Source organism: Pan troglodytes, chromosome 2 (assembly GCF_028858775.2).
Source record: "Pan troglodytes isolate AG18354 chromosome 2, NHGRI_mPanTro3-v2.0_pri, whole genome shotgun sequence".
NCBI lineage: Eukaryota > Metazoa > Chordata > Mammalia > Primates > Hominidae > Pan > Pan troglodytes.
In genome coordinates this window covers 153144425-153168903 of record NC_086015.1, presented here as the reverse complement: position 1 = coordinate 153168903, position 24479 = coordinate 153144425, and the positions used below count along the sequence as shown (strand labels likewise).

General features: G+C 38.0%; 3 protein-coding genes across 10 annotated transcripts in view; 1 reads left to right on the top strand and 2 right to left on the bottom strand.

Moving 5' to 3' along the window:
* Positions 1 to 1769: 1769 nt before the first annotated feature.
* On the bottom strand, positions 1770 to 5039 carry LOC107970805 (uncharacterized). The gene has a single exon (XM_054681165.2). It carries the CDS (start codon positions 4964 to 4966, stop codon positions 4253 to 4255), a length of 714 nt encoding a protein of 237 aa, XP_054537140.1. The 5' UTR covers positions 4967 to 5039; the 3' UTR covers positions 1770 to 4252.
* On the top strand, positions 4953 to 23586 carry PFN2 (profilin 2). Of its 3 annotated transcripts, XM_063807271.1 has the most exons (4): positions 5059 to 5283; positions 7450 to 7642; positions 22966 to 23032; positions 23450 to 23586. In XM_063807271.1, the coding sequence occupies exons 1-3, from the start codon at positions 5152 to 5154 to the stop codon at positions 22995 to 22997; spliced, it is 357 nt and encodes a 118-aa protein (XP_063663341.1). In that variant the 5' UTR covers positions 5059 to 5151; the 3' UTR covers positions 22998 to 23032; positions 23450 to 23586. The 3 variants fall into 3 exon arrangements, with proteins under 3 accessions (XP_003310187.1, XP_516998.3, XP_063663341.1); XM_003310139.5 differs by lacking the exons at positions 22966 to 23032; positions 23450 to 23586 and adding an exon at positions 9734 to 11098 and having other exon boundaries at positions 4953 to 5283; XM_516998.7 differs by lacking the exons at positions 22966 to 23032; positions 23450 to 23586 and adding an exon at positions 9412 to 11098 and having other exon boundaries at positions 4953 to 5283.
* Positions 13858 to 24479, bottom strand: part of RNF13 (ring finger protein 13) — a 151801-nt gene continuing 141179 nt past the window's right edge. For 5 of the 6 annotated variants that reach the window (XM_054681164.2, XM_054681163.2, XM_001142115.7 and 2 more), the window contains exons 9-10: positions 15850 to 15930; positions 13858 to 15246 (exon numbers count right to left, since the gene is read on the bottom strand). In XM_054681164.2, coding sequence (XP_054537139.1) covers positions 14882 to 15246; positions 15850 to 15930 — 446 coding nt within the window. In that variant the 3' untranslated portion in view covers positions 13858 to 14881. The remainder of the gene's footprint in view (positions 15247 to 15849; positions 15931 to 24479) is intronic. The other variant, XM_009446678.5, reaches the window with a different exon arrangement.

Here is a 24479-nt window from a genome sequence, read left to right as displayed (position 1 = left end):
AGATCAATGAAATATCATTCACAATCTTTAAGATCACCAAGCATACAAGGAGGCAAGCCACTATGGGTGAGGTAGATGAAAAACAACATACAACTTGTTTATATATTGGAATGGTTTCACTGGGCAAAAACAAAAGATTTTAAAAGCCTCGTTTAATACTGACTACTGAGATACAGATACAGAGTACAGAATAAGTAGGTAAGAAACATTTAAAGAAATGAAGTATGGAACCACAAAGATCGGGAAGGAATACAAGAGTATCAGGAATAACTGGGAAGATACACATAACAATAAAATGGAACTTCTAAAATGAAAAATAGACTTTTAGAAATTAAAAAAGTCTCAATGTATGGGTTTATCAACAGATGAAACATAGCTGAACAGTGATATGGAATACACATCTGAGGAAATTACCCAGAATAGAGCACAGAGAGTAGTAAGAAGATGAAAAAGATGAAAGAAGTTAAGAGATACGGAGAACAGAAGAGGAAACAGAAACATATGTATTCTGAACTCTAAGACAGTAAAGAGAACTGAGAAAAAGGAATTAATTGAAGAGATAGTGATTGAGAATTTTACAGAAGTGATGATAAATATAAATCTATTTTCCTAAGTAGAATAAAAGAAACCCAAATGTAGACACATCATAGTGAAACTGTAGAAGAGCAAACACAAAAAGGTTCCAAAGTAGCCAGAGGAAAAGAGACAAATCATCCATATGATACAACAGCAGTGACAAAAACCAAAATGAAATGGAATAACATCTTCAAAGTGTCCATTTTGCATTGTAGATCCAACCCATTGTCAGAGGATGAAAGTGATATAAATATATTTTCAGATAAACATAGTTTCTCACCAACAGACTGCTATTAAAGGAACTTCTAAAAGATGTACTTTAGAAAGAAAAATGATCATAGAATGATCTGAGATATGAAAAGGAATAGTAAGTAAATAAAATACAAACATGTAAGTACATATATATACACACATACATAAACATCTGTGTAAGAGTCTGGAGAGAGGTGTCCAGACTTAAAACATTCTAAGGTTTTTGGATTGTCTAGGGGTAGTGTTTAAGATATTTAACTTAAAACTTTATTGTATTAAATATGCAAGGCAAAAATTTAAGGGTAACACTAAGAAAAATTGGTAGCATAAATTTGAAAAAAAAAAAGGAAGAATAAAACACACATGCCCGACATTTTTTTTAAAGGCAAGGAAGAAAAAAGAAGCATCGGAAAAAAAAGAGACTAATAAAATTAGTTCAAACAAGTCCAAATGTATGTCAATAATTACAATGAATGTAAATGGAATAAACTTGCCAATTAAAGGTTATACTGCCATATTGGATAAAAAAACAAAATCCAGCTGCGTGAAGTTTATGAGACACAAAATAAAAAGGACAGAGAAAGGTTGAAAGAGAGGTGGGGAGCGAAAAGATATATAAGGTAAACACCAATAAAAAGAGAGCTGGGATGTTACCTTAATATTTGACAAAAATTTTAAGACAAAAAGCAGTATTGGTGATCAAGAGGGCAACTACTAAATAATAAAGAATAAATTCATCAGAAAGGAAAAATATAACAATTTAAATTTCCATTTTCCTAATAGCCTCAAAATATAAAAAGCAAAAATTCATAGAATTTCAGGGTAAAATGGCCAAATGCAGAATTATAAGTTCTCCTTGTTCTTTACTGTAAAAATCATAAATAGTGAATACATTCAAAAGATATTTGTATTAGCTTGTGGGATTAAGGATTTTTCTCCATTTTCTAAACTTTATTGCTGTGATATTGATTTTATAATTCATATACTGTTTTCAGAAATGAACTATGCGGTGAAATTTTTAAATAACCGATGGTTAATTATGGTTTTACTAAATTTGGGGGTAATTACTGTGTATAGTTTTAGATCCTGCCCCCAATGATTATCAGGTTGTGTACATTTTAAAGATAATTTGTTTGTGTTTTGCTAAAATTTCAAATGATTTTTACATGGACTCAAGTGGTTCAGACACCACTTGACTTACACATTAAATGTGGCTTACTACACAGTTTCTGCTTTACTCAATAAGAGTAAAATAATTCTGGAAAGAATGCATAATAATGCACTCCAAACTTAAATATGCTACTGATTGTTAATGGCTACATTATTCTGGCTATTTGTATCAACAACACAGCCACAACTTTTCTAAACTTCTGCCCAGATATTACAATTATTATCCTAGGGATTACTTACTCTCAGAAAAGTAGAGGAAGATACAAATTGGCAATTCTTTTTCTCACACTGATACTCCTTTGGACTTAAGTGAACCAATATTGTTATTACTAAAGCTCAGTATTCCACCTCTATTTATACTTTCTGAAACGTATAAGCAACACTTAGATGAAATAGGAAGAGATCACTGTACACAAATGGAAAATAAAGCAGCATGCAAGGAAGCTGGTTCTAAAGAAAACAAGCACAGGTGGCCGGGCATGGTGGCTTATGCCTGTAATCCCAGCACTTTGGGAGGCCGAGGCAGGCGAATAACGAGGTCAGGAGTTTGAGACCAGCCTGGCCAACATGGTGAAACCCCGTCTCTACAAAAAATACAAAAAATTAGCTGGGCGTAGTGGCGGGTGTCTGTAATCCCAGCTACTTTTGGGAGGCTGAGGCAGGAGAATTGCTTGAACCCAGGAAGCGGAGGTTGCAGTGAGCCGAGATCATGCCACTGCACTCCAGCCCTGGTGACGGAGTCTCAATAAACAAACAAAAAAGCACAGGTTACTTTATTACAGTACTGAAAACCAAGACAGCACATGGACTCTCTTTGAATATATAACCTAAAAATTGAAACTGTAAAATTTAATCTATTATACAGAATTTTTTTCATAGTTGTTTAAATTTTACTGTTTGCAATTCTAGAAAAATAACATCATGTTGGAAAAGTAAGCAGTAATTTAAAATGAATTATATTTTGAAAAATATAGAAAAATGTCAAGAATTCTAAATTTTTGTGAATATTTTACCCAAGAAATGTGTTTTAGAATCTTTTGAGATTTGAATTAGAAAATATTGTTGGTCAAATTCTTTCACTGTTTAAAGCCAACAATAAAAGAATAGGAAAAGAATGTAGTTATTTCCAACTCTGTGCTATAACAATAAGATAGTAACGTCTAGAAATTATATCTTAAAACCTTCAGAGTAAATTAATAAAAATTCAACATACTTCAAGTTATCACTGTATTTTTTCTATAATTACCTTTTTGTTTACTGTTTCAATTTATTGAATTATACATACAATGAAGAGCACAATAAATGTACATACAGCTTGATGAATTCTCACATAGCCTGTGTTACAAGTAATCTATTATTAACTTTTAAGATGATACAGTGCTATGATCGAAGGACTAAAATGATCAACATCACCATAAAAGGCAGAGTCATAAACAAGAACAATTAAGTGTAATTAAATCAGGTGGGAGGCACACTTACAAAAATGAAACAATTTTTGGCTCACATTTTACACCACACAGGTATTCTGTATCTTTAGAACATGAGAAAATACATATTCTCAGTCTGATAGGTCTCTGACTTGGGGGTTTCTTTTACTGTACTTTTTTTCTCTCTAGTAGCTGAACATTTTAAAGCAATCAGCAGAAAAAATATAAAACTTCAGAACCAATTAGACTTTTAAAAGCAACGTTCTTGCCCTTTCCAGAGATACATTCCTTAATCCTCCTACAAATCATGACCTTACACGATAACTTTAAGGGTGAACATCAACTTATCTACATTTTGGTGCTTTCTTTCCCTTAAGTGGCAGATGGTTTCTATTAACCTAAAATTGAAGTCATTGTTGGGGGACCCCTAATTCCATGTCTAGTCCTAGTGCCCAGAGGCTACCAAAGACGATACGAATAGCTTCTCAGGCACTCTACCCACCGTTTACCTTGTTAATACAAATCTTTCCCAGACCTGGGTCCCGAAATTATTTTACCCTGCAGAGCAGAAATGTTACGGTGTTCATTCAGTGAACTCTTCCCTAGTTTTTAATCTTTGTATTTTCTGCGTATACTTCAAGCCACCAGTAACTTTCCCAGTTACCAAGAAACAGTGTAACACAGGTCGCTATTTGTTTTGTTCGGAATTCACGAGCAATTTAACCACACGTGATTAGCAACATTAAGGGGGCTCCTCCAGGCAAAGAATCCACAGAATGAGAGGCCCTTGGTACCCAAATGAAGCAACAATGAAAGATCGGCGAAGCTCAGCAAGGTTCCTGAGCGCCACGGACGCCTGCTCTGATTTCAGGTTGCCGGCGCGCGCCCGCGGGTCTGCCTTTATGGACGAGGCGCAAGAGGGATCCAGGAAAGACGGTGCCCTTAGAGACTCGGAGATTAGCGTGGGCAACCCTGCCACCAGCTGCCCCTGCCACCAGCCGCCCCCACCACAAAGAGGAGGAAACGCTCCGCATCCCGTCACCAGGACAACTCTGTAACCCGACACCGAGGCTCAAGATTCCGCATCCCGGGCAGCGGACACAGGAGAAAAGCACATCGCGGCCCGGCCGCGGGGCTCCAAGGCGTCCGTGCCGCTGCTGTTCCTGGGGTGCCGAGAGCGACGCGGGGTCCACCCTCTCCGCCGGCCCGAGGTCCGAAGCTCGGCCCTCCACCGCAACGCCACCGCGCCCGGCCGGCGCCTCCCGCACGTGGCGGCCGTGATTGTCCCGGGGCGGTATCCCTCCGCGCCCCCGCCTCAGTCTCCCCCCGCCCTTCCCGGGACCCTCCGTGCCCGGGCGCCGCGGAAGGATCGCACGCACGCGCGCGCGCACGCCCAGCCGTGTCCGCGGAAAACGGAGGGCGCTGCGGTAAGGAGCAGCCGCCACAGGCACAGCCGCTTCGCAGCCTCCCGCCGCTGGTTTGTCAGCCCCGCGGCTGCGGGCGGCCGAGCGGCCGAGCGCGCTCTGAGGTTCGTCCCTCATCGCTGAACCCGCGTCCTCCCTCCGCAGCTCCTCGGGGAGGGGGGCGGTCGGTGCCTGCGCAGAGCCGCCTCCTCCCCGCCCCCGCCCCGCCTCCCCCCGCGCCGCCGCCGCCGCCCGCTACCGCCGCCGCCGCCGCTGCGCCTGCTGCTCCTCGCCGTCCGCGCTGCAGTGCGAAGGGCTCGAAGATGGCCGGTTGGCAGAGCTACGTGGATAACCTGATGTGCGATGGCTGCTGCCAGGAGGCCGCCATTGTCGGCTACTGCGACGCCAAATACGTCTGGGCAGCCACGGCCGGGGGCGTCTTTCAGAGCATTACGGTGAGGACCAGTGGCGGCCGGTACCCTGGTCCCTGCACCGGAGCGGGGTTGGCCGGCCGCGGGGGCACCGCAGCGCGGGGCTGGAACACTGAGGGCCGAGCCCGCAGGTGTGCTAGGCAGCGGGCGCCGAGGATGCGGCTGCCGGGCGGGCGGGGAGGCCGAGGCCCGGGGACGCCCCCTCACCCGGGGCTGCGCTGACAGGCTGGGGGCGGCGGCCGGACTCCTCGCTGGCCCTGGCCGGGCGTTCCCAGCGTCGGTCCAGGTGCCCGGGTTGGGGGAGGGGGCACGCACCGGCCAGGGCAAGGGGAGGGGTTCCTTTTCTCCTCCTAGTGCGGTTCCCCTAGGTTCTCTTGAAGCCCTGAGGTTTGCTATGCACGTCCTGGGGTGGAAGCGGGGGTCGGGGATCCGGGCTGGGGCGCGCGGGCCCCGGGTGGAGGTCCCTAGGCTCTCTGGCCGGCTCTTGCTCCGCGGACAGCGCGCCTCCCGCGCCTCCGGCTGTGGGAGGCGGCGGCCCCGGCCCGGCCCCCGGGATTCTCGAAGCGACTTTGCGTAGGTTTACCGATGTCCAGGCCTCTGGGGCTTGCGAGAGATGTACGCCGACCGCGTAGGTGGATTCGTGAATCTCGACTTCAGCTCTAGCTCTATAGGTTGTTTTTTTTTTTTTTTTAAATTCTCCAAGATGGCGAACTGCCATTGATTTCTCTCCTCATATGGAGATTCATCGATATACGGTTATCCCCAGTTATGCAACATAGCTCAAAAAAGGGGTGCTTTTCGGGGGCTTTCAATTATCTGCGAAGACCAGGAGCACACTTCACTTCTCTAAGTCCCTCCCTCTTTAGTGGTGGCAGTAAAGGAACTAATGCAGTTTTATGCTTCACATTGCCTGATTTTCTTGAGACTTGATGGTTTTGAGTTGGTTGCAATATGTTTGGCGAATATTTGCCACAAAACCTCCAGCTTATTGTTTTGCCTGTTTCTGCCCAAGGCTGTTTCTAAAATTATGATAATTGTATTAAATACGAGACCATTCTCTTTATTTCTTAGCACCACGCTCCCTTTCCATTAAACACCAAAATTCAGGTCCCCTATTAAGGGTGCTAATTATTCTTTTACCACTTAACATGGTTTAAAGTCTAACTTTAGAACTCAGTCCTTGATAGTAGTACTTTAAGGTCTCGTATACCCGCAGTGGACTACAATTCTTGTAGGGAATTGGCATCTGGTCATCAACTTTTTTCCTGCAGTCCTCTTGTCTTTGTGTGTGAGTTCCCGCTGTCTGACTAGGAAGATTGCGGGAGTGTGCTTGGAAATGGCTGGGGCCTGCTATGACTCTGCAGTTCTGATGGGGGCGACGCCTTCCTTCTTATTCATGGAATGTTAGAATGCACGTTTTCTCCTTTCCGGTTCTGGTGGCTACCTCAGTTTCTTTCCCAATCTCCCTCCATTTTTTCTGTTTTACTATTGCCTACCGCAGTGCTGTAGACAGAATCCACTTTGCGTTTGCCCAGAAAGAAAACTGATTACTGAGATGGGAGGGGAAGGGAAGTTGGAAAGAAACGGGAGTCGTGGCTAGAAAAATAGGAGGGAAATATGAATTTGGAAAAGCACTGATGTCCAGGGGTTGAAGTCCATCTCATCACGTATATTTCTAGTTATTCTAAGCAGAGAAGTGAACACATCAAAGAACAGGCTTTATTTTGGGAGACTTTGAAGCAACTTTAAATTTGATGAAACATGATTTACTGTAATGGGACTGAATATGATAGACCAGCTTTGTTCAGAGTTGATAGCTGAATTTTTACCATTACGTGAACACTTTCAGGCACCAGCTGACTTAATACAGTTTATAAATAACTCTTTTAAGTTTGCACTTTGTCTAGTGTCAACTGTCAACTCTTTACAGTTTCTTTGTATAGGCTGGTCTTGGTTAAGAGACGACACCATTAACTGAAGTCAAATCAACTCATGTAAAATATGTGATTATATAGGATTAAGTAATTATTTAGAAAAGACTGAATCTTGGTTTTACATTAGTGAAATGTGGCTATCTGGCAGTGGTAGTATAAGCCTAGCATACAGCCTTTCCTGTTACATCAAGCCCTAAAAGGAATTAACTACAACTTAATGTGTGTTTGTTTTTTTTTTCTTTTTGGTGGGGGGCAGCCAATAGAAATAGATATGATTGTAGGAAAAGACCGGGAAGGTTTCTTTACCAACGGTTTGACTCTTGGCGCGAAGAAGTGCTCAGTGATCAGAGATAGTCTATACGTCGATGGTGACTGCACAATGGACATCCGGACAAAGAGTCAAGGTGGGGAGCCAACATACAATGTGGCTGTCGGCAGAGCTGGTAGAGGTGAGTAAGGCATTCTTTTGGTTAAAGTTGCATGCCACATTACAACTTATTAAGCAGTTTCTTTTAACATTTTGAATAAAAGTTAGTCCATAATGGCTATTAAGGTGGTTTTTGTGAACTGCCCAGCACTATGGAGAAGCACTGCTTTAGTTGTACCTACTCTACAGCATCTACAACCTGGCCTCTTAGATCCTGATTTTGTTTCTAAGATAGAATATTCGTATGAACTCACTTTCAGCTTTATTAAACTTAAAAGTCTCTTAAACTGCTTGACATGTCAAATCATAATCCTGTGGTGTTTCAGATTGTTAAATTGTTCGAATCACTTGGTTATTTTAGTCCCTTTTGGTGTGTGTTTGACCTTTGGATCTCTTTTCTTTTTTTTCTTGCTTGTATTCTAACCATTTCACTACTCAGCATAAAGAAGGAAAAATTAACATCCGTTCATTTTTCAGTTAGGAACTTTGCTGGGGAAAAGATAATTAGATGAGGATTTTGGAGTAAGTTGTCCATTCACTGAAATATTTTCAAAGATTGTGTCTGAGACTTAGATTTGAAAAGTAGGAAATTACATTTAGTTTGTATACTTGGTCCAGAAATTCAGGTGTCTCCAGACTGTTGTCAGCATTATAGAAACTCTTAATTGCACTAAAGAAGTCTCCCTACTTTTTCAAAATAAACTTTTGAAATTGAGTTTTATTATGACATCTAATTGATTTACAAATACATTTTAATGTGTTAACGCATACGAATATTTTGTAAATAGAGAGTGCTTCTGTAGCCTCACATAGCTGACTTGGCACATCTAATTTTAATAACAGCTCTACCATGTGAGGGGAGTTGAAGCTGCTGTGAGTTATAATTAATGCTATGGCTCTACCAGCTCCCTGTGATTATCCTAAAAGTTACTCGTATTCTGGTGTGAGTTGATGTTTATAAGTATTTATAAGAAAATTAGATGACTTTGAAATAGTGACAAATCTCTTTAAACCTTAGCTGCACTATACGCTGAAAAGAAGCGTCAAACACAAGACAAAAAACCAGAATATTTTATACGATACAGCACTACTGACATCTAGTGGTAGTGAATATAAAATTTGACATATACATATATTTTGGGTTATACACCTTTGAATTGCATCATAGAAGAGCAATTAGAAATCGTAAACCTATTTTCTTAGACGCAATTAAAAACAAGGCTACTACGGTGAAGTTATCAGTAAGCAAACACCTTAAATAATTTAATTTGGCCTTTTCTGAATGATACTGAGTATGCTACTTAAAATTTGATCTTCATTTTCCTCTGGAAATAATAGATACATTTAGCCTCACTGGTAAAACTTAATAGTTTAAACTTATCAAGCATGTTAAAATTTGGGGAGAGTTTGTAAGTAAGTAACTCCCCAGGTTTATTAAGTTTATATTTTGGGGGCAAGTAATAACATGTACTTGACATCAGCCAGAATTTTTTTGCCCTAAAATAGAAGACAAATGATCACTTTTTTTTTTCTGTAGCTAGTGTAAAGATAGTTGTATAGAACTTTTGCTTGCATTGATTGGCTTCCAAGATGCAGTCAAGTTTACTATTTTCTGTTTAGTATATTACTAGTTTGAAAGTTCTTTTTGGAAACCTACTTGACTTCAGTGCTTGGCAGTTCATGGAAAACTAACTTAATGTTAACTTATTAATCCGGGTTCTGTCTGCTAAAACTTATGTGACTTTCTTGATTAACACTTCTTTTGAAACACTTTTCTTCTTTCTCTTTCAGTCTTGGTCTTTGTAATGGGAAAAGAAGGGGTCCATGGAGGCGGATTGAATAAGAAGGCATACTCAATGGCAAAATACTTGAGAGACTCTGGGTTCTAGCTGCTAGGCAGACTGTTAAGTATTAGGGGAAAATTGCTCTTAAACTTTCCTAGCTGTAAGCTTAAGTCTTAATTCTGGAAATTTTATTAGCAATGCAGGGTGATGGGGTATGAACCTGTGTCTCCTTTGTATCCCTCTGTTGGTGGGGAAAGGTCTCTTTCTTTCTGCCCTCCCCCCCCAAAATAATTCTGTTCACTTTTGTTTTGTTTCCTTGTGTACTCCAGCATTGGTTATAGTCATGGGAAAGGAAGGTGTCCACGGAGGCACACTTAACAAGAAAGCATATGAACTCGCTTTATACCTGAGGAGGTCTGATGTGTAAGCAGCCTCTCCCCATCTACCTAGCAACTGTCTTCATCAACAACCCTAATTATGGTCACAATGCTACCAAACTATAGATGGTAGCTAATTTTTCTTTACCTATTTTCTAATGTCATGATTCCTGTTTGCCCAATGGATCATTTGTATGTTAACCACTGTATGTAACCAACCCTTATCTGGCAACATAATTGCAGCACAATAATGATTTGCATGATACCTTGAAATTGGGGGGAGGGGGCATGCCAAGTTGGGCATCACTTTGTCTTAGCAATTAATGGGATATTGATTACTAAAATAAGTTAATATTAAGCAAGGTGCCGGTTGTACAATCTCTGATCAGTGTCTTTTCAGCACTTTGAGCATTTACTTGGCTCATTTAGTCTTCCTTTTGTAGCGCATGGTTGGGAGGAAAAAGTGCATGCATCATTCCTTCACTCTTCTCTTTTTCCCGCCCCCCCGCCCCTCCCTTCGCACATAGGCATTTGGTTTGCTTCCATCTTTTTTTATGCAGTGCCTGTTTTTTTTAACCAATTAAAATCCCTTTTGTTGATGAGCTATTGAGAGCTGCAGTAGTTTGCTTTTAGTATTGTTGTTGCACTTGAGTAGAGACAAACCTTTATTCATAGTGTCTACAGGACATATGAAGAGTGCAATGGCAAAACAAGAGCAAAAAGCACTTCCTCCCATGACCTTACAGTAACCATACTGATTGAATCCCCAGGGACATTCCATCATTGCAATAGCTCAGATTTTTCTTCCTTTTTCTTTGCACACCAGCTCTACTCTTTAGTAAAATTGTAAAAGGCTGCCATTATGGACATTAGGTATCCCAACATAACCATCTGGAGTGTGTCCAGTTTGTTCTTCATAGGACCAATTTTTATTTGCAGCTTGAGTTTTTATATGAAGTTGCATTATTGTGGACTTGGCTGTCTTGTGATGAATTTTTTTCATATGTATTCTGTGCCATACTATTGTTAAAATGAACTGTTGCTATTGTGAGATGGATTTTAACTGACCTATTAAGGGTTTCTTTCGAATGGCACTACTTTAGGGACATTCTAGTATTTGCTTCTATTGTTTGGGCCTTGTGGATAATGTACAGATTTAAAAACAAATCTTGTTGCTGATTTGTCCATTTCTTTCCCTGCACTTTGTTACATCTGGGATACAGTCTAACTCATCTGATTTAATATGCATTTAAAAAAATGCCATAACTATTAAACACCTTGTTTACAGACAGATGAAATAAATTTATTCCAACCAAATACTCTAGGCTCCTGTTGTTTATATACATTGTTTATATAAACTGTTAAAAGTTGATTTTTGACAAAGTGGGAATACACAGAATAGGCCAAAGTCTGCTGCAAGCATAAAACTTTAGCAATATTAGGTGATGGCCTACTTCAAGTAATATTACAGATAAAATTAGTGCCTGGGAATTTCTTTTTAATGGGCTTTGATCTGTTACACATAGCTTTTAGTCATTTCAGGCTCATCTTCACGAGTATGTGAGAAGCAACTGACTTATCTGCTAGAAAATAAGTATTTTCCTCTTCTTGCTGGTTTCTAGATGTGAAATCTAATAAACAGTAAAGGGAATACCAAGAAGGGTTTCTGCACTATTGTGGTTTTTTCTGTGTTGAAATGTCATATGACTTTAGATTTGGAAGCTGTGTTGGCAGGCTGAAGTCAGCCAGCTGGGGCCCTCCCACATAAGAGCAGAAGACATTCCTTAGGCAGCATATAAGATAATTGGGATGCTTTTGCATTTTTTGGCTTTGTAGTGACATGTTGACCATGGCTATGTAATAGGTTTAAATCCAGAGGCCATAAAATCCCTGATATATATTGAAGTTTGATAAATATGTAAATTTAGGGCTATTTACATAAATCATTATTACCAACAACTGTCAAGCGGACGCTTAGAGCCAGGGGTGCTCAAAAGTTAGGGGGTCTCAGTAAAACTGGGGAGCTGGTTGTAAGGCAGACTATGGACTCTGGGGTTCCACTCTGGAGATGGAGAGTCCATAAGCCCAGGAATCCCTTTTCAGAAACAATCACTGAGTCAGTCTGATTCATTTTAAGTGGTGTATATGCTACCTTTTGAGAAACAATGGGTTAGGGAATAGGAATTAACCTGTCTTAAAATATACTATGCATAATGAAAGTTTTTTTTTCTTTGACTAGTTGTCAGGCACTGGTTGTGAATATGGTTGTACATACACAGGGATGTACAAATATGGGAGATAAAGGATTTGGGGCTATTTTGGTAGTTGGACATAACCTAGAAATTGTAAAACTATAATAAAAACCTGGTATCAGTTTCTTGACCTGTTAAGGCCAAAAGACGGGGCAAATGAAAATTTGGTGGTTGAGTTGTGATGATTTGAGATTTTACAATAATACACATTCACACTTTACATGTAAAGAACTATTAGGGTAACCAATTATAGAAGGCAGTGACCAAAATTCTGAAACAAATCTGTAAGTAGGTGAGGGGGCAGTGTGTATGTGTGTGTTCAGAGAGGAGGTTGGGGGTAGAGAAGGTGGTAAAGGGTGAGTGTATCACTAAAATAGTATATAATGAAACTATTCATTGGCTTTCTACCCACAATTTCATTAGAAAAATACTTAGGGAAATATATACATGCGTACTTTGCTTTGTACTTAGTTATAGGAATTTAGCATATGGAAATGAAGCTATACAAATTTGTATACCAGAATGTCCATCATGCTGCATTACTTATGACATCCAAACTTGGAAAATATCTACAAAGTTCAGCTTTTTAAGGGGTATGGTTTGAATAAATGATTTTAAGTCCATAGGACAAAATAGTCATTGAAGAATGACATAAGAATGCTTACCAATGAATGTTAATAATATAAGGATATAAACATGTCACATGACAGTGCACATACATACAGTATTAATATACATGTATTTGTGAAGGCAATATATTAAGATAAATTTATCTCTGGAGTGAAAGTTTCCAGGTGACTATATTTTGATTTCTAGTGTTAATATTACTTTTGTAATCAAGAAGGTTTTAAATGTTTTTTAAATAGAAATTGTATTTTAATTGTACCTACTGTCCTGTTTGAAAAGCTATACCATGAAATTACAGAACATTTCAAGTGAACATTCACAGAACCTAGTAACAGCCCTAGCCAGTGCTGCTAAATAAGACACTTCGTAGATTTTTTTTACAGTTAAAGTAATTATTTGGAATTTCAAAAAAAAATTTTTTTTTCCATAAAACTCGTAACATAAAGGGACCAGGTCCTTATTCTAAACTTTGGATTAAAGACTGAGGGAATATAACATCTAATACATACTTAACCATTACCGTGACTTTTTACTTTTTTCCCTTTTCCTATTTTAAAATATTGTTTTAGGTTTGTTTTTATTTAATAATTATTTTGAAGGCTATTACTTATTGCGCATTGATGTGCCAGATACTGAGCTCAATGTTTTGTCCTCACACCCTCACTTAGGTTAAATGAAAATTATGCAAATGACCAAGCAGGTTTAAAAAGGTTAGGGCCATACAATTATGTCAAATTCCAAACTCTGCTTAACTACCGTGGTAACCTTTGATGTCCTGTTTCTCAGGCCTGTGGTTCTTTAATTTTTTATAAAAAAGGGGAAGAGGGATGAGGTATCAGATAGCTGATGCTGAATTCAACCGTTTATTTTCCAAAGTAGAAATACCTATTTAATTTTTTCCTGATTATGAACATTATTTTTTAAAAGGCAATTTGGAAAGTGAAATTTTCCCTCGATATACCATAATTTACAACAGGGTACCAAAATGTACACTGTTTATTTTTGGAATAATTTTGGCAGCAGTCTAAACTTTTTGGGCTATTACCTAACTAACTGCATGTGAATGGTCAGTTACCTTGTATAAAGTCCTAAGGTGATGTGATTTCTCTGACCTCAGTCATTATCACTTTATAGGATATATAAAAATAAGGCTAATACGGTAAGTAATACTACAGTAGAACAGACATTTACTGGATCTTAAAGTGGAAAACGTTTATTAACATTCAAACTCCCCTCATACAAGGCCATATAAAAATCCTTAGCATTTTGATTATACATTAGTCTACACTTTCTACATAGTTACAATGATGTATAATTTAGCTTTTCATAATACAGTGTTTCAATACATCATTAGTTCTGTTAAACGTAAGTCACTTACTTTCAAATCCAATACTTGAACAGTTTCCTCTGTACATAGTTTAGCAGGGCTAATTAGCATAAGATGCTATTTATTAAGAGGTATATGATCTGAGTATTAACAGTTGCTGAAGTTTGGTATTTTTATGCAGCATTTTCTTTTTGCTTTGATAACACTACAGAACCCTTAAGGACACTGAAAATTAGTAAGTAAAGTTCAGAAACATTAGCTGCTCAATCAGATCTCTACATAACACTATAGTAATTAAAACGTTAAAAAAAAGTGTTGAAATCTGCACTAGTATAGACCGCTCCTGTCAGGATAAGACTGCTTTGGAACAGAAAGGGAAAAAACAGCTTTGAGTTTCTTTGTGCTGATAGGAGGAAAGGCTGAATTACCTTGTTGCCTCTCCCTAATGATTGGCAGGTCAGGTAAATGCCAGAACATATTCCAACTCAACAACTTTAGGTAACTTTATGGAGGTGGAAGCTGGGTTAGTTCATGCTAGGTGGCTGTAGCACTGACCTCATGTATAAAACGCAAAACACTTAAATACTGTGATCTAGGTCTTAATTGCAAGCTATACTGAGGATTTTTTTTTTTTTTTTATGTTTTGGCTATACTTTCATTCCAAAAGAAGAGCTGAATTGATGCTTGAGTTACAGCACCAGTCTATTATTAGTGAATGAAGTATATTCTTGCAGATAAATACCAGATCAAAAGTCCTGTTTCAGTAATTTGATTAAACTGTAGAATACTAAAAAATAAGTTATTTCTACAGAAATCTTTGAAGGGAGCAAAAAATCAAATTACAGTATATACCTAAACATTTTAAAGGGAAATAAACCAATCATCTTCTGAAAGTCAAACAGTATTTGCTATGTTGTAATCCCGTTCACCATTAGGCTGCAACTGGACCACGACATCATGTTCATTAATTTCATTTTCTGCATCACTACTGTCAGTATCTTCATTGTCGTCTTCCTCATAGTCTGAAGATTCTGTCATGTTCTGATGTGAGCGGGATTCCGATAAAGCCCCAAATGACTGGGCACTGACAGAAGCTAAAGGTCTCAGTAAAGGGGTATGTTCTGTCACTTCATTTTCTTCTTGACTACTGTCTGTGTCAGAGTCTGAATCGCCTTGAGAAGGAACAACTTTTTGCTTGCACACTGGACAGGTTTTTTTGGTTTTAGTTAGCCAAGGGTCTACACACTTGCAGTGATAAGCTGTTGAAGCAAAATATACATCTTTAGTTAGTATGCTGCGGTTGATACTTTTATATTTAATCTCTTGCCATATTTATTCAGTGTTCTGTATGTATCATGTAGGGACGGGAAGAAAGTTTATTTTTTATTTTTATTTTTATTTTTTTTGGAGATGGAGTCTTGCTCTGTCACCCAGGCTGGAGTGCAGTGGCACGATCTCAGCTCACTGTAACCTCTGCCTCCTGGGTTCACACCATTGTCCTGCCTCAGCCTCCCTAGTAGCTGGGGACTACAGGCGCCCGCCACCACGCCCAGCTAATTTTTTGTATTTTTAGTAGAGACGGGGTTTCACTGTGTTAGCCAGGATGGTCTCGATCTCCTGACCTCATGATCTGCCTGCCTCGGCCTCCCAAAGTGCTGGGATCACAGGCCTGAGCCACCATGCCCGGCCTGAAAGTTTATAAATTTTTATAAATACACCTCCATCCTTGAATGAGACCACTAATTAGTACAGGGCCTGGCTTCTGGTGTGCTAATAACTATTTTCCATCTCTTCCCCTGGAATATGGAACCTAAATATAAATTACTATATGTAAATTCAAAGCAGTATGTAATTACTCATACCATGGGAACAGGGAAGGATTCTGAGTTTGTCTCCATCTTCATACTCATCCAAACAAATGGCACATACATCATACTCATCTCCTGAAAACAGAAAATATGTAGAGAACTATTTTTTCACCTTTCAAACTTTTCAAGTTAGTCCTCAGTTACTGCCTTTTGATGTATTTATCTTTGAATGATGCCTTTTGCATCGGACTCAAGGATCTGCTTATCTAAGTCCTAGGACCTGAAGTTTCAATTTAAGTAATTAACATTTTACCTAAACTAGTTAAAAATTGATGACAAATTTGTTTACCTTGATTATCTTTGCAAAATATTTTAGTAAGACTCATAATTACATCAGTGTTCTACCTAACCAAATGCTAGTTTTGAAATATTTAATGCCAGAGAACAAAATTTCACTACTAAAATGTTCAAACTCTGAGTCATTTTTTAAATAAAAATGGAAACATGAGAATATACTCAAATGTTTAACTATATTAGCAAATAAAAACAGAATTGAAATGAGTCACACTGGACTTCAAATCTCCAGCATTTACCAAATTCTGTGGTGCTTGGCAAGTTGCTTAGCCTTTGCCATCCAGTTCTTTATCAGTAAAAAGATTAACTTACCTTGCAGGTTATAAGGATGAAATGAGCAAAGGGCCAGACACATAGGTATTCAATAAAGGGTATACTATTAATATTGCCACTTTAATTGTCTTACTGTGGAATTTATCAGTTTTATAATCATAGAAATTTATTAATTCATAGCTGTTTTTGGAGTTCCAGTGTAGTTTTTTAAGTTTTTAAAGGAACTAGCAGTTTTTGTTTGTTTGTTTGTTTGTTTTTGGAGACGGAGTCTCGCACTTTTGGCCCAGGCTGGAGTGCAGTGGCATGATCTTGGTTCACAGGAACTAGCAGTTTTTTTAAATACAGCAGCTTTTTCAATTAATAGTGGCTTAGACACCACTGTGAGTGCTTGAAAGCACTTTTGTGAGTTTTTTTCCACTACATGAATATGTTAGATAAAAACTTATAAAACTTTTAGGGACAAAAGACAGTTAAATTCATTGCCTATCCCACACGGGGTAACAACCTTGGAAGACATATCAGAAATAAAGCAATTATCTGGATGGATAGTCTGGATGAACATGACACATAAAAAAGGTGCTGATAGTTCTTCTGAAACAATCCCTTTAATGTCCTAGTCATTTAAAACGCACATTCAGGAGAAGCCCGAAATAGAAAGCTTTAATGAAAATTACTAAGTTTTGTCCATTACCTTGAATTTGGTTACTATAGTATCTAAATTGCATTCTGTAACAAATGCATATGTACATGTGTTAGAATCTTGTGTGTGGAATTTGGTGAGACTTACTAGACTCAACTATTAGAAGACTAAAGGACCTCTGATATATCTGCAATTATTGTTTTTAATTATAATTACATAGATCTATTTACATGGACTTTGAGGACAGATAGTTATGCAATTCAATCATGACTGATTTCTCATACAAATCAACCTTTGAGTCACATCACCTTTTGAAAACGCCTACTAAAAACAAAACAGTTAATGTAGCTGAACAGGAACTGACTGTGGCTCAAAGCTGTGCCAAGGCTCTAAGGCTCATTTTATTGAGGTAGGGAGATCAGCTTGTATTATCCATGTGAGCTCAATGTGATCACAAGGGTTTTGAAAAGTAGAAGAAGGAAGCAGGAAAATTCAGAGTCAGGGGGCGGTGTGGCTACAGATGAATGGTCAGGGAGATGCAACTACTGGCTTTGAAGATAGGGGGAAGAAGGGTCACAAGTCAAGGAATTGAGTGCCCTCCAGAAGCCAGAAAAGGTAAGGAAATGGATTCTTCCCTGGAACCTCCAGAAAGGAACACAGTCCTGCTGACACCTTGGTTTTGGCCCTGTGAGACCTGTGTCAAACTTCTAACCTATAGATAATATATTTTTGTTGTTTTAGGGCATTAAGCTTTTGGTGATTTGTTATCAAATAAATAGGAAACTAATACAGGTATATTTGGGTTATCTTTAAATGTATAGACTTGATGATTTGGAGTCACTGAGCTTTCTTATCAATCCTTTGAATTGTTCCAAGTAGTAGATTTATATTAATATCCCATATTTTATTGCCATAGCACTTAGTTTGAAGATGACAGGTCAAGATTCCAAGGTACAGTTTGTGATCATGGACCAAACTGGAGCTTAGTGCTCTGTAGAAAATTAACCTTTACGGCCTTGGACTTGTGATGAAATGGTAAAGCACATATTAGAATGCCTGAGGTTCCCATCCTGGTCCTTTTATTAGCTATGTAACTTTATGTAAAACACTTATCTTTATGTTTGTTTTCTCAAAGGCAAAACACAAACATTAACATAATTATGTATTAGGGTTGTTGTGAAGATTAAAAGAGATAATGCAAGTAGAGTAATTTACATGGTGTTTCGCACATACAATACTTCTTAACCAATTTTTACCTAGTAAAACTAGCCGATAGGCATACTCACTTATCACATGGTAGAAGACTGGCTAGGAGGCTATTCTCTAACCAACCTTATGCTTTTGTCCCAACAGATGATCAGCTGCATGCTTACAAAAGGCTAGTGGCAGTGGTCATTGAACCTGTTTGTTTTACTTAGGGTAATTATGTAATTTAGTTAAATATTCAGCAGTCCATAAACTGTAAGTGTAAAAGACTTCTGGTTTTATTTGAAAGCTAGGTTGAATGCATTAGAAATACTTAAAAAAAAAAGCTAGTTGCTCCCCTCAACCCATCCCCAGTCAAAAAGTGGTTAAATTGGGTATGGGTAAAAAAACTAAAAGACTGGACAAATGTAGAAAGCAAGGATGAAAGCAGAATCCAGTTTTTCCCCCACTAAAATACTTGAAACTAAAAATGGTAGAAAATGCTTCATGTACCATGGCAATTTGGAAATCCAGCCAGTGGATTCATACTCAAAAGGCTGTGGTCCAACATCAATTGTTGAGTGGATTTACAGTTACATTTAAAATAGAAATTAAAGGCATTTATCTATTTTTATGATTTATAAGATTTTAAACATTACCTACTGGCTCTGGTAGTATAAGATAAAAGGGCTATAACAAGTGCTTTATAAGTGTTAGTTTTGTTACTATTAGCACCATGAGTTGGGTTCTAAACTGGGGATGATTTTGCTCCCAAAGGACACTTGGTGATATCTGGAAACATTTTTGGTTTTCATAACTGAGAGTTGCGGCTGGCATCTTGTGGACCAGAGATGGTGCTAAACATCCTATAATGTACTGAACAGCCCCCTAAACCAAAGTACCCCATCTAAATGTCAGTAGTGCTGAGGGTGAGAAACCCTCATAGAAACCCCTGCAGGCTAACAAAACTTTGCTAATTCACTAGTGGATAAGATGTCAGAAGTTGTGGAAGAAATCAGATTCATGTCTGTTATATGAAACAATAAGACACACTTTTGTCTGGAATGTTTTTGGCACTGCTGTAGAATAAAGTTTCAGAAAAATTTCATGAAGGTACTTTTAAAGTAAATCTCATCAATCTGGGAATGTTAAAACATGGTAGCTGGACGGAACTTAGATTGTCTCCTCTTTAAACTTGTTCATCCATGATTTTTCCCCATTTCAAGCCCAAAACTTTGGCTCATCAGATACAGAAAAGTATTGGCCCTTCATAACAAGACTCACACAAAGACCTAGGTAGCCACGGCAGTGGCATGAACTAAATATCAGGCCTAGGCCTATCTTTGATGCTTCTTTTGCTTAGAGCCTTCATACAATCTGTCACCAGATCCTGGAACCTTTTATCTGCAAAACATGTCCTGAATCTTTCCCCTTCTCTCCATCACCTTGATTACTCTGGTCTAATCTTCTAGATTATGCTAAGAGCCTCCTCTCTGGTCTCCCATCTAGTCCTGCCCCATGTAGTTTTTAGCACTTAGAGTGATCTTTTAAAAATGAAATATCACATCATGCCATTCTAATTTAAATGGCTTCCCTGAGAATAAAATTTGACCTCCTTATTATGGCCTTCATATAGCTATATATGATTTGATCCCTCTACCCCCACATCCTGTCTCATCTCATACCAATCCACCCTTCATTCATGCTTCATCCTTGTGGCCTTCTTTCAGTCTTTGAATAAATATGATAGTAAGTTAGATGGGGACCTGAATTTGGCCAGGCTGTAACAAAAACATTTGGACATAAAATTAAATTTAGAAAGAGGAATTACCATTTTTAAACAAGGCTTGAAACTGAGCTAGTTAAAATAGTCACAGTGCAGACAAATTGATGTAGAAGTTAATTGTTCAATTCTATACCAAACTAGTTCGGGTATCAAGTAAACCAAGAATAGGTTTCCTCAAAGTAAAAGATAAAAGAGATTGAAGATTCAGGGTTAAATACATATAGATTTCACTAGTGATACTGACTTTACATATGCATTATAAATAATCTGCCTAGGGATGATGCCTCATTAGAGTCATGAGTTGCCACTTACTCGCTGCTTCTGCCAGTGAAGAAAACAATAGCAGCTTTTTTTTCTTAGTATTGAATTCTTTTTAATTGCCCTGTAGTCCAAAAGTGTGTTTGGTATGAATAGCAGCTTTTTTTCTAGCAAATAAGAAATAAATGAATCTTATTTTTTATTCTTTTCCCTGTACCAGTTCCCAAGAAATCTCAACAAAATACAACAGGATAAAATATTTTAAAAAGCCAGATTTGCCTGAGAACTCTTTCTGATTATTTCCAAGCCCTGGGCAAAGGAACTAATATTTATTATTAAGGTTAGATTAAAAGCTGTTAAAATGTAGTTATAAAAAAAGAAGTCTTTAATAGCTAGAGTAAAATTTTATAAGTAAAAAATTATAAAATTTTAAAAAATTATAAAAATTAACTATTGCTCCATTTTTATGCAATCTACTAAAATGCTATGTTGCTTTTTTCCAGTCTCTGAAATAAAAATCTTTCCCCTCCTGTACATATAATCTTCAAAAATCTCAATGATTAAGCCATAAAGGAAAAATGCCTGGTAACTTAAAATGTCAGATATGAAATCCACTTTTATCATTTATATTTCAGGGATCTGGCTGCTTTAACATACTAATGGGGCAAGGGAGACAGCTCCCAGAGAGAGCTGCTTAATAGAGGGATGTTAAGTGAAAACATAAGGATTTTCCATCTGTTAGGAAACAGTGTGTGGTATCTAGTTCTTATGGTTAGACTTGGAGAAATGCATTAATTGAATGACACAGGAAATACAGGAAACCACATTTTGCTTGAAGAGCAATTTTTGAGGACAATAACGAGTAATGAAAAAATGTGTAAGGATGCTGGCTGCTTCAGAAGCAAGAAAACAACTAAAAGGCTACTACTATATTATATATGCTAGAAATGGGTAAGTTAATACTTAAATCATTTAACTATTAATCAGCATGAACATTTCTGAAAGAACTTCAAAAGTGAAGATGAATAAGATAGGAAGATTTAAGATCCTGTCCCCAAAGTGTGGTAAATAGGAAAGTTTACAGATACTATATTCAAGTTGTTTTTAAAAGTTTCTGTGAATTGTATTACAAGCTATGCCAATGGAAGATATTTCCAAATGCCAAATTCTTTTTGGTTCATTGGCAAATATTTCCAAAACAGAAATACGTTTTAGCACAGTGAAGCAGCTGATTACTATGATAGTTTCTTTTTTTCTTTTTTGTTTTTTTGCAGGTGGGTGGGTAAGGAGTAAGGGTAAGGGTGGTAATACAAACGTTATAGAGTCCCCTAACATTTTCACTACATTCTAAGCCTATAGGAGTTCTCTTAAAGACTTCCATGGCTTCCATGGTACTATCACTGGTATGAAAAGTACCCACAGATGTGTTCTACACTTTCCTCTATGTTTTCAATTAGATGCAATAAGGAGAAAATTGCAACAACCAAAGGGTTTTTTTTTTCTAACATCTGTGTGTATATACCTTGTCAAAACCACTAGAGTACACCAGAACATGGTATAACAAACAGACCTTTTACTTAAGATGTCAAATCTCATGATAACCAAAAAATTCTAAAACAAACATACAACTAGCTCAAACTTACTGTTATTGAAATTTCAAGTGTAATGTTTTTATTTTCCAACTGCTTCACGATTTTGGCAGTCTTCTTTTTAATCATAAAATATGTTTAATAACTGAATTTTGATGACACTAATATTTTATGATTTTTATGTAAGAGGTTGTTTTGCTTTTATAATAATAATTGCTACCACTTGTTGAGTTCTATGTGCCAAGCACTATTGTAGGCATTTTTCATAAACTGATTTAAATCCCTCCCACCACACACCTTGTGAATTAAGTACTATTAGGTACATTTACACATGAATGGGTGCTTGGCAAGGTTAAGAAACTTGCACAAGGTCACACAGCCAATAAATGGGGGATCCAGAATTCCAGCCCAGGTCTGTTGGGCTCTAAAGCCTTTGCACAGTCTTAGCTGTTATGTTGTATTATATTGCCTCCTAGGTTATGTATGTAGAATTTTTGGTCACATTTAAATATTCCCCTTCGATTCACAGTGTTAAGAAATATACTTAAGCAGCTACGTATTTACTAGGGATGAAAATGTTTCCAATTCATAAGCCAGAACACTTTTTTCTTCAGATATTTAACACAAAGAAGGGAAGAAGACCATTTTTTATTCCCATCTCCCATGGTTTCATATTTTTATAAACATTTCTAGAATGCTACACAATAGCAGATAATATTCTGCAACTTTAATTAAAGGTCAAACATTTCTTATATATTCTGATGGTGAGATGATAGTGCCTGCGCTAAAACAATCAGATGACTCCACTGAGGGAAAGAGCATTGCATTAGCAACTCTTTGGGAGAAATGTGTTAGTGAATTATTTCATGAATGCAGTGAGAATAAAATGATTGTCTTAGAGGCCATAAATAAATCCATTTAAGTTAAAACCCAAGTCTAGGAATTGATATCCGCTTTGGCCAAATTTAACTTTGGGTAATCTAGCTTAAAAAAAAAAAAATCCAACTTTTCCCTGTAGTATTTTAAATAGTCATTCTATATATTACTGTTTATTGGGTCTAACTTGGTTGATATTATCTATGCAGATAAACTACAACTGTACCCAAAGCCTTTCTGAATGAAGATTTATCATCCTGAGGAGAAAAACCAAAGGTAATGGGAGTTTTGGAATGGTAAATATTGTGCCAGACCTCAAGTACTTAAAAAGCATTTCCTAGGCCAGGCATGGTGGCTCATGCCTGTAATCCCAGCACTTTGGGAGGTCGAGGCAGGCGGATCACCTGAGGTCGGGAGTTCAATAGCCTGATTGACATGGAGAAACTCTGTCTCTACTAAAAATACAAAATTAGCTGGGCGTTGTAACGCATGCCTGTAATCCCAGCTACTCAGGAGGCTGAGGCGGGAGAATCGCTTGAACCCGGGAGGCAGAGGTTGTGATGAGCCAAGATCACACCATTGCACCCCAGCCTGGGCGACAAGAGCGAAACTCCATCTCAAAAAAAAAAAAAAAGCATTTCCTTTTACTAAGTACAGAAGGTTCATTATTCTTCTTTTATTATTCTTTTTCAGGCCACTAGGAAATGAGGGTGTACAACACCCTTCCAGAGCCAACGTCAACAAACTCAAATTTATGTACATCCTAATCTAAAATTTTTCTTTTCCTACATATAAAGGAAATTAAATAAAAAACCTGTCCGTTTCAGTTACACTTGGGGCAGTGGGCCTACATTATTTTTGCATAAAGCCCAATTGCTTCTAGATGACTTCTGCTTGTTGATTAGATTAGTCTAATATTTGTTGCGGCTCTGAGTGGCAAAGGTGACTACAGGAAGTCATACATAAAATTTCCTTCTAAATAGTGCATACAAATCAATAATAAAATAGTAATGATCCTAACAGAAATGTGAACAAAGGGCATGCCAGGTTTTAAAGCAGAAATATAAATGGATATTTTACCTTGTTAATGTAGAATATGATGAGTATTATATACTGCTAGTAGACTTGAACTTTCAGCAAATTAGTTTGTCTCAAAAATGGTCTTTCCTTTTCTCTTTGACATAGTGAGTTGAAGAGGAGAAGGAAAAGTAGGAGTAGGGTGGAGGGAATGACAAGAGAAGGAGAATGGGGAGAATGAAAGCCATGAAATGGTAGTGACTGAAAAGAGTAGGGTAGTATTTACTAGTGTTTGGAGTCAGGAGGTTGAATTGCAGCCCTGCCACTTCCCTTTAGCTGCTCGTGTATCCTCAGGTAATTTACTTGACCTTTCTAAGTCTCATATTCGTTATCCATAAAGTAGACATGACAGTTTTTCCTAATTAGGCTGCTCTGAAAACTAACTGAATTCATGTATGCAAAGTACACAGTTTGCTTTCATACTACATAATAGTATGTGTTACATGCTTATAAGACCTAAAATGTGAAATTATCAAATTTTGATTTGGTGCAATGCCCATCCCAATCCAACTTAATTTTAAATAACCCATTTGGTACAAACAACTCCGACTAAAGTAGAAAGAGGCAGGGGTGGACTGAAGCATGGTTCTCCTAAGCAAATACAGCTACAGGCAAATGATAAAAGAGTGCCATGATACAAATCAAC

What these genes read in the sequence shown, in the direction of transcription:
- LOC107970805 (XM_054681165.2), bottom strand. Translation starts at nt 4,966, where the DNA reads ATGAGGGACGAACCTCAGAGCGCGCTCGGCCGCTCGGCCGCCCGCAGC.
- PFN2 (XM_003310139.5), top strand. Translation starts at nt 5,152, where the DNA reads ATGGCCGGTTGGCAGAGCTACGTGGATAACCTGATGTGCGATGGCTGC. An exon ending in GCGTCTTTCAGAGCATTACG is followed by an intron (nt 5,284 to 7,449) that starts GTGAGGACCAGT and finishes GGTGGGGGGCAG; the next exon opens with CCAATAGAAATAGATATGAT. An exon ending in TGTCGGCAGAGCTGGTAGAG is followed by an intron (nt 7,643 to 9,733) that starts GTGAGTAAGGCA and finishes TGTGTACTCCAG; the next exon opens with CATTGGTTATAGTCATGGGA.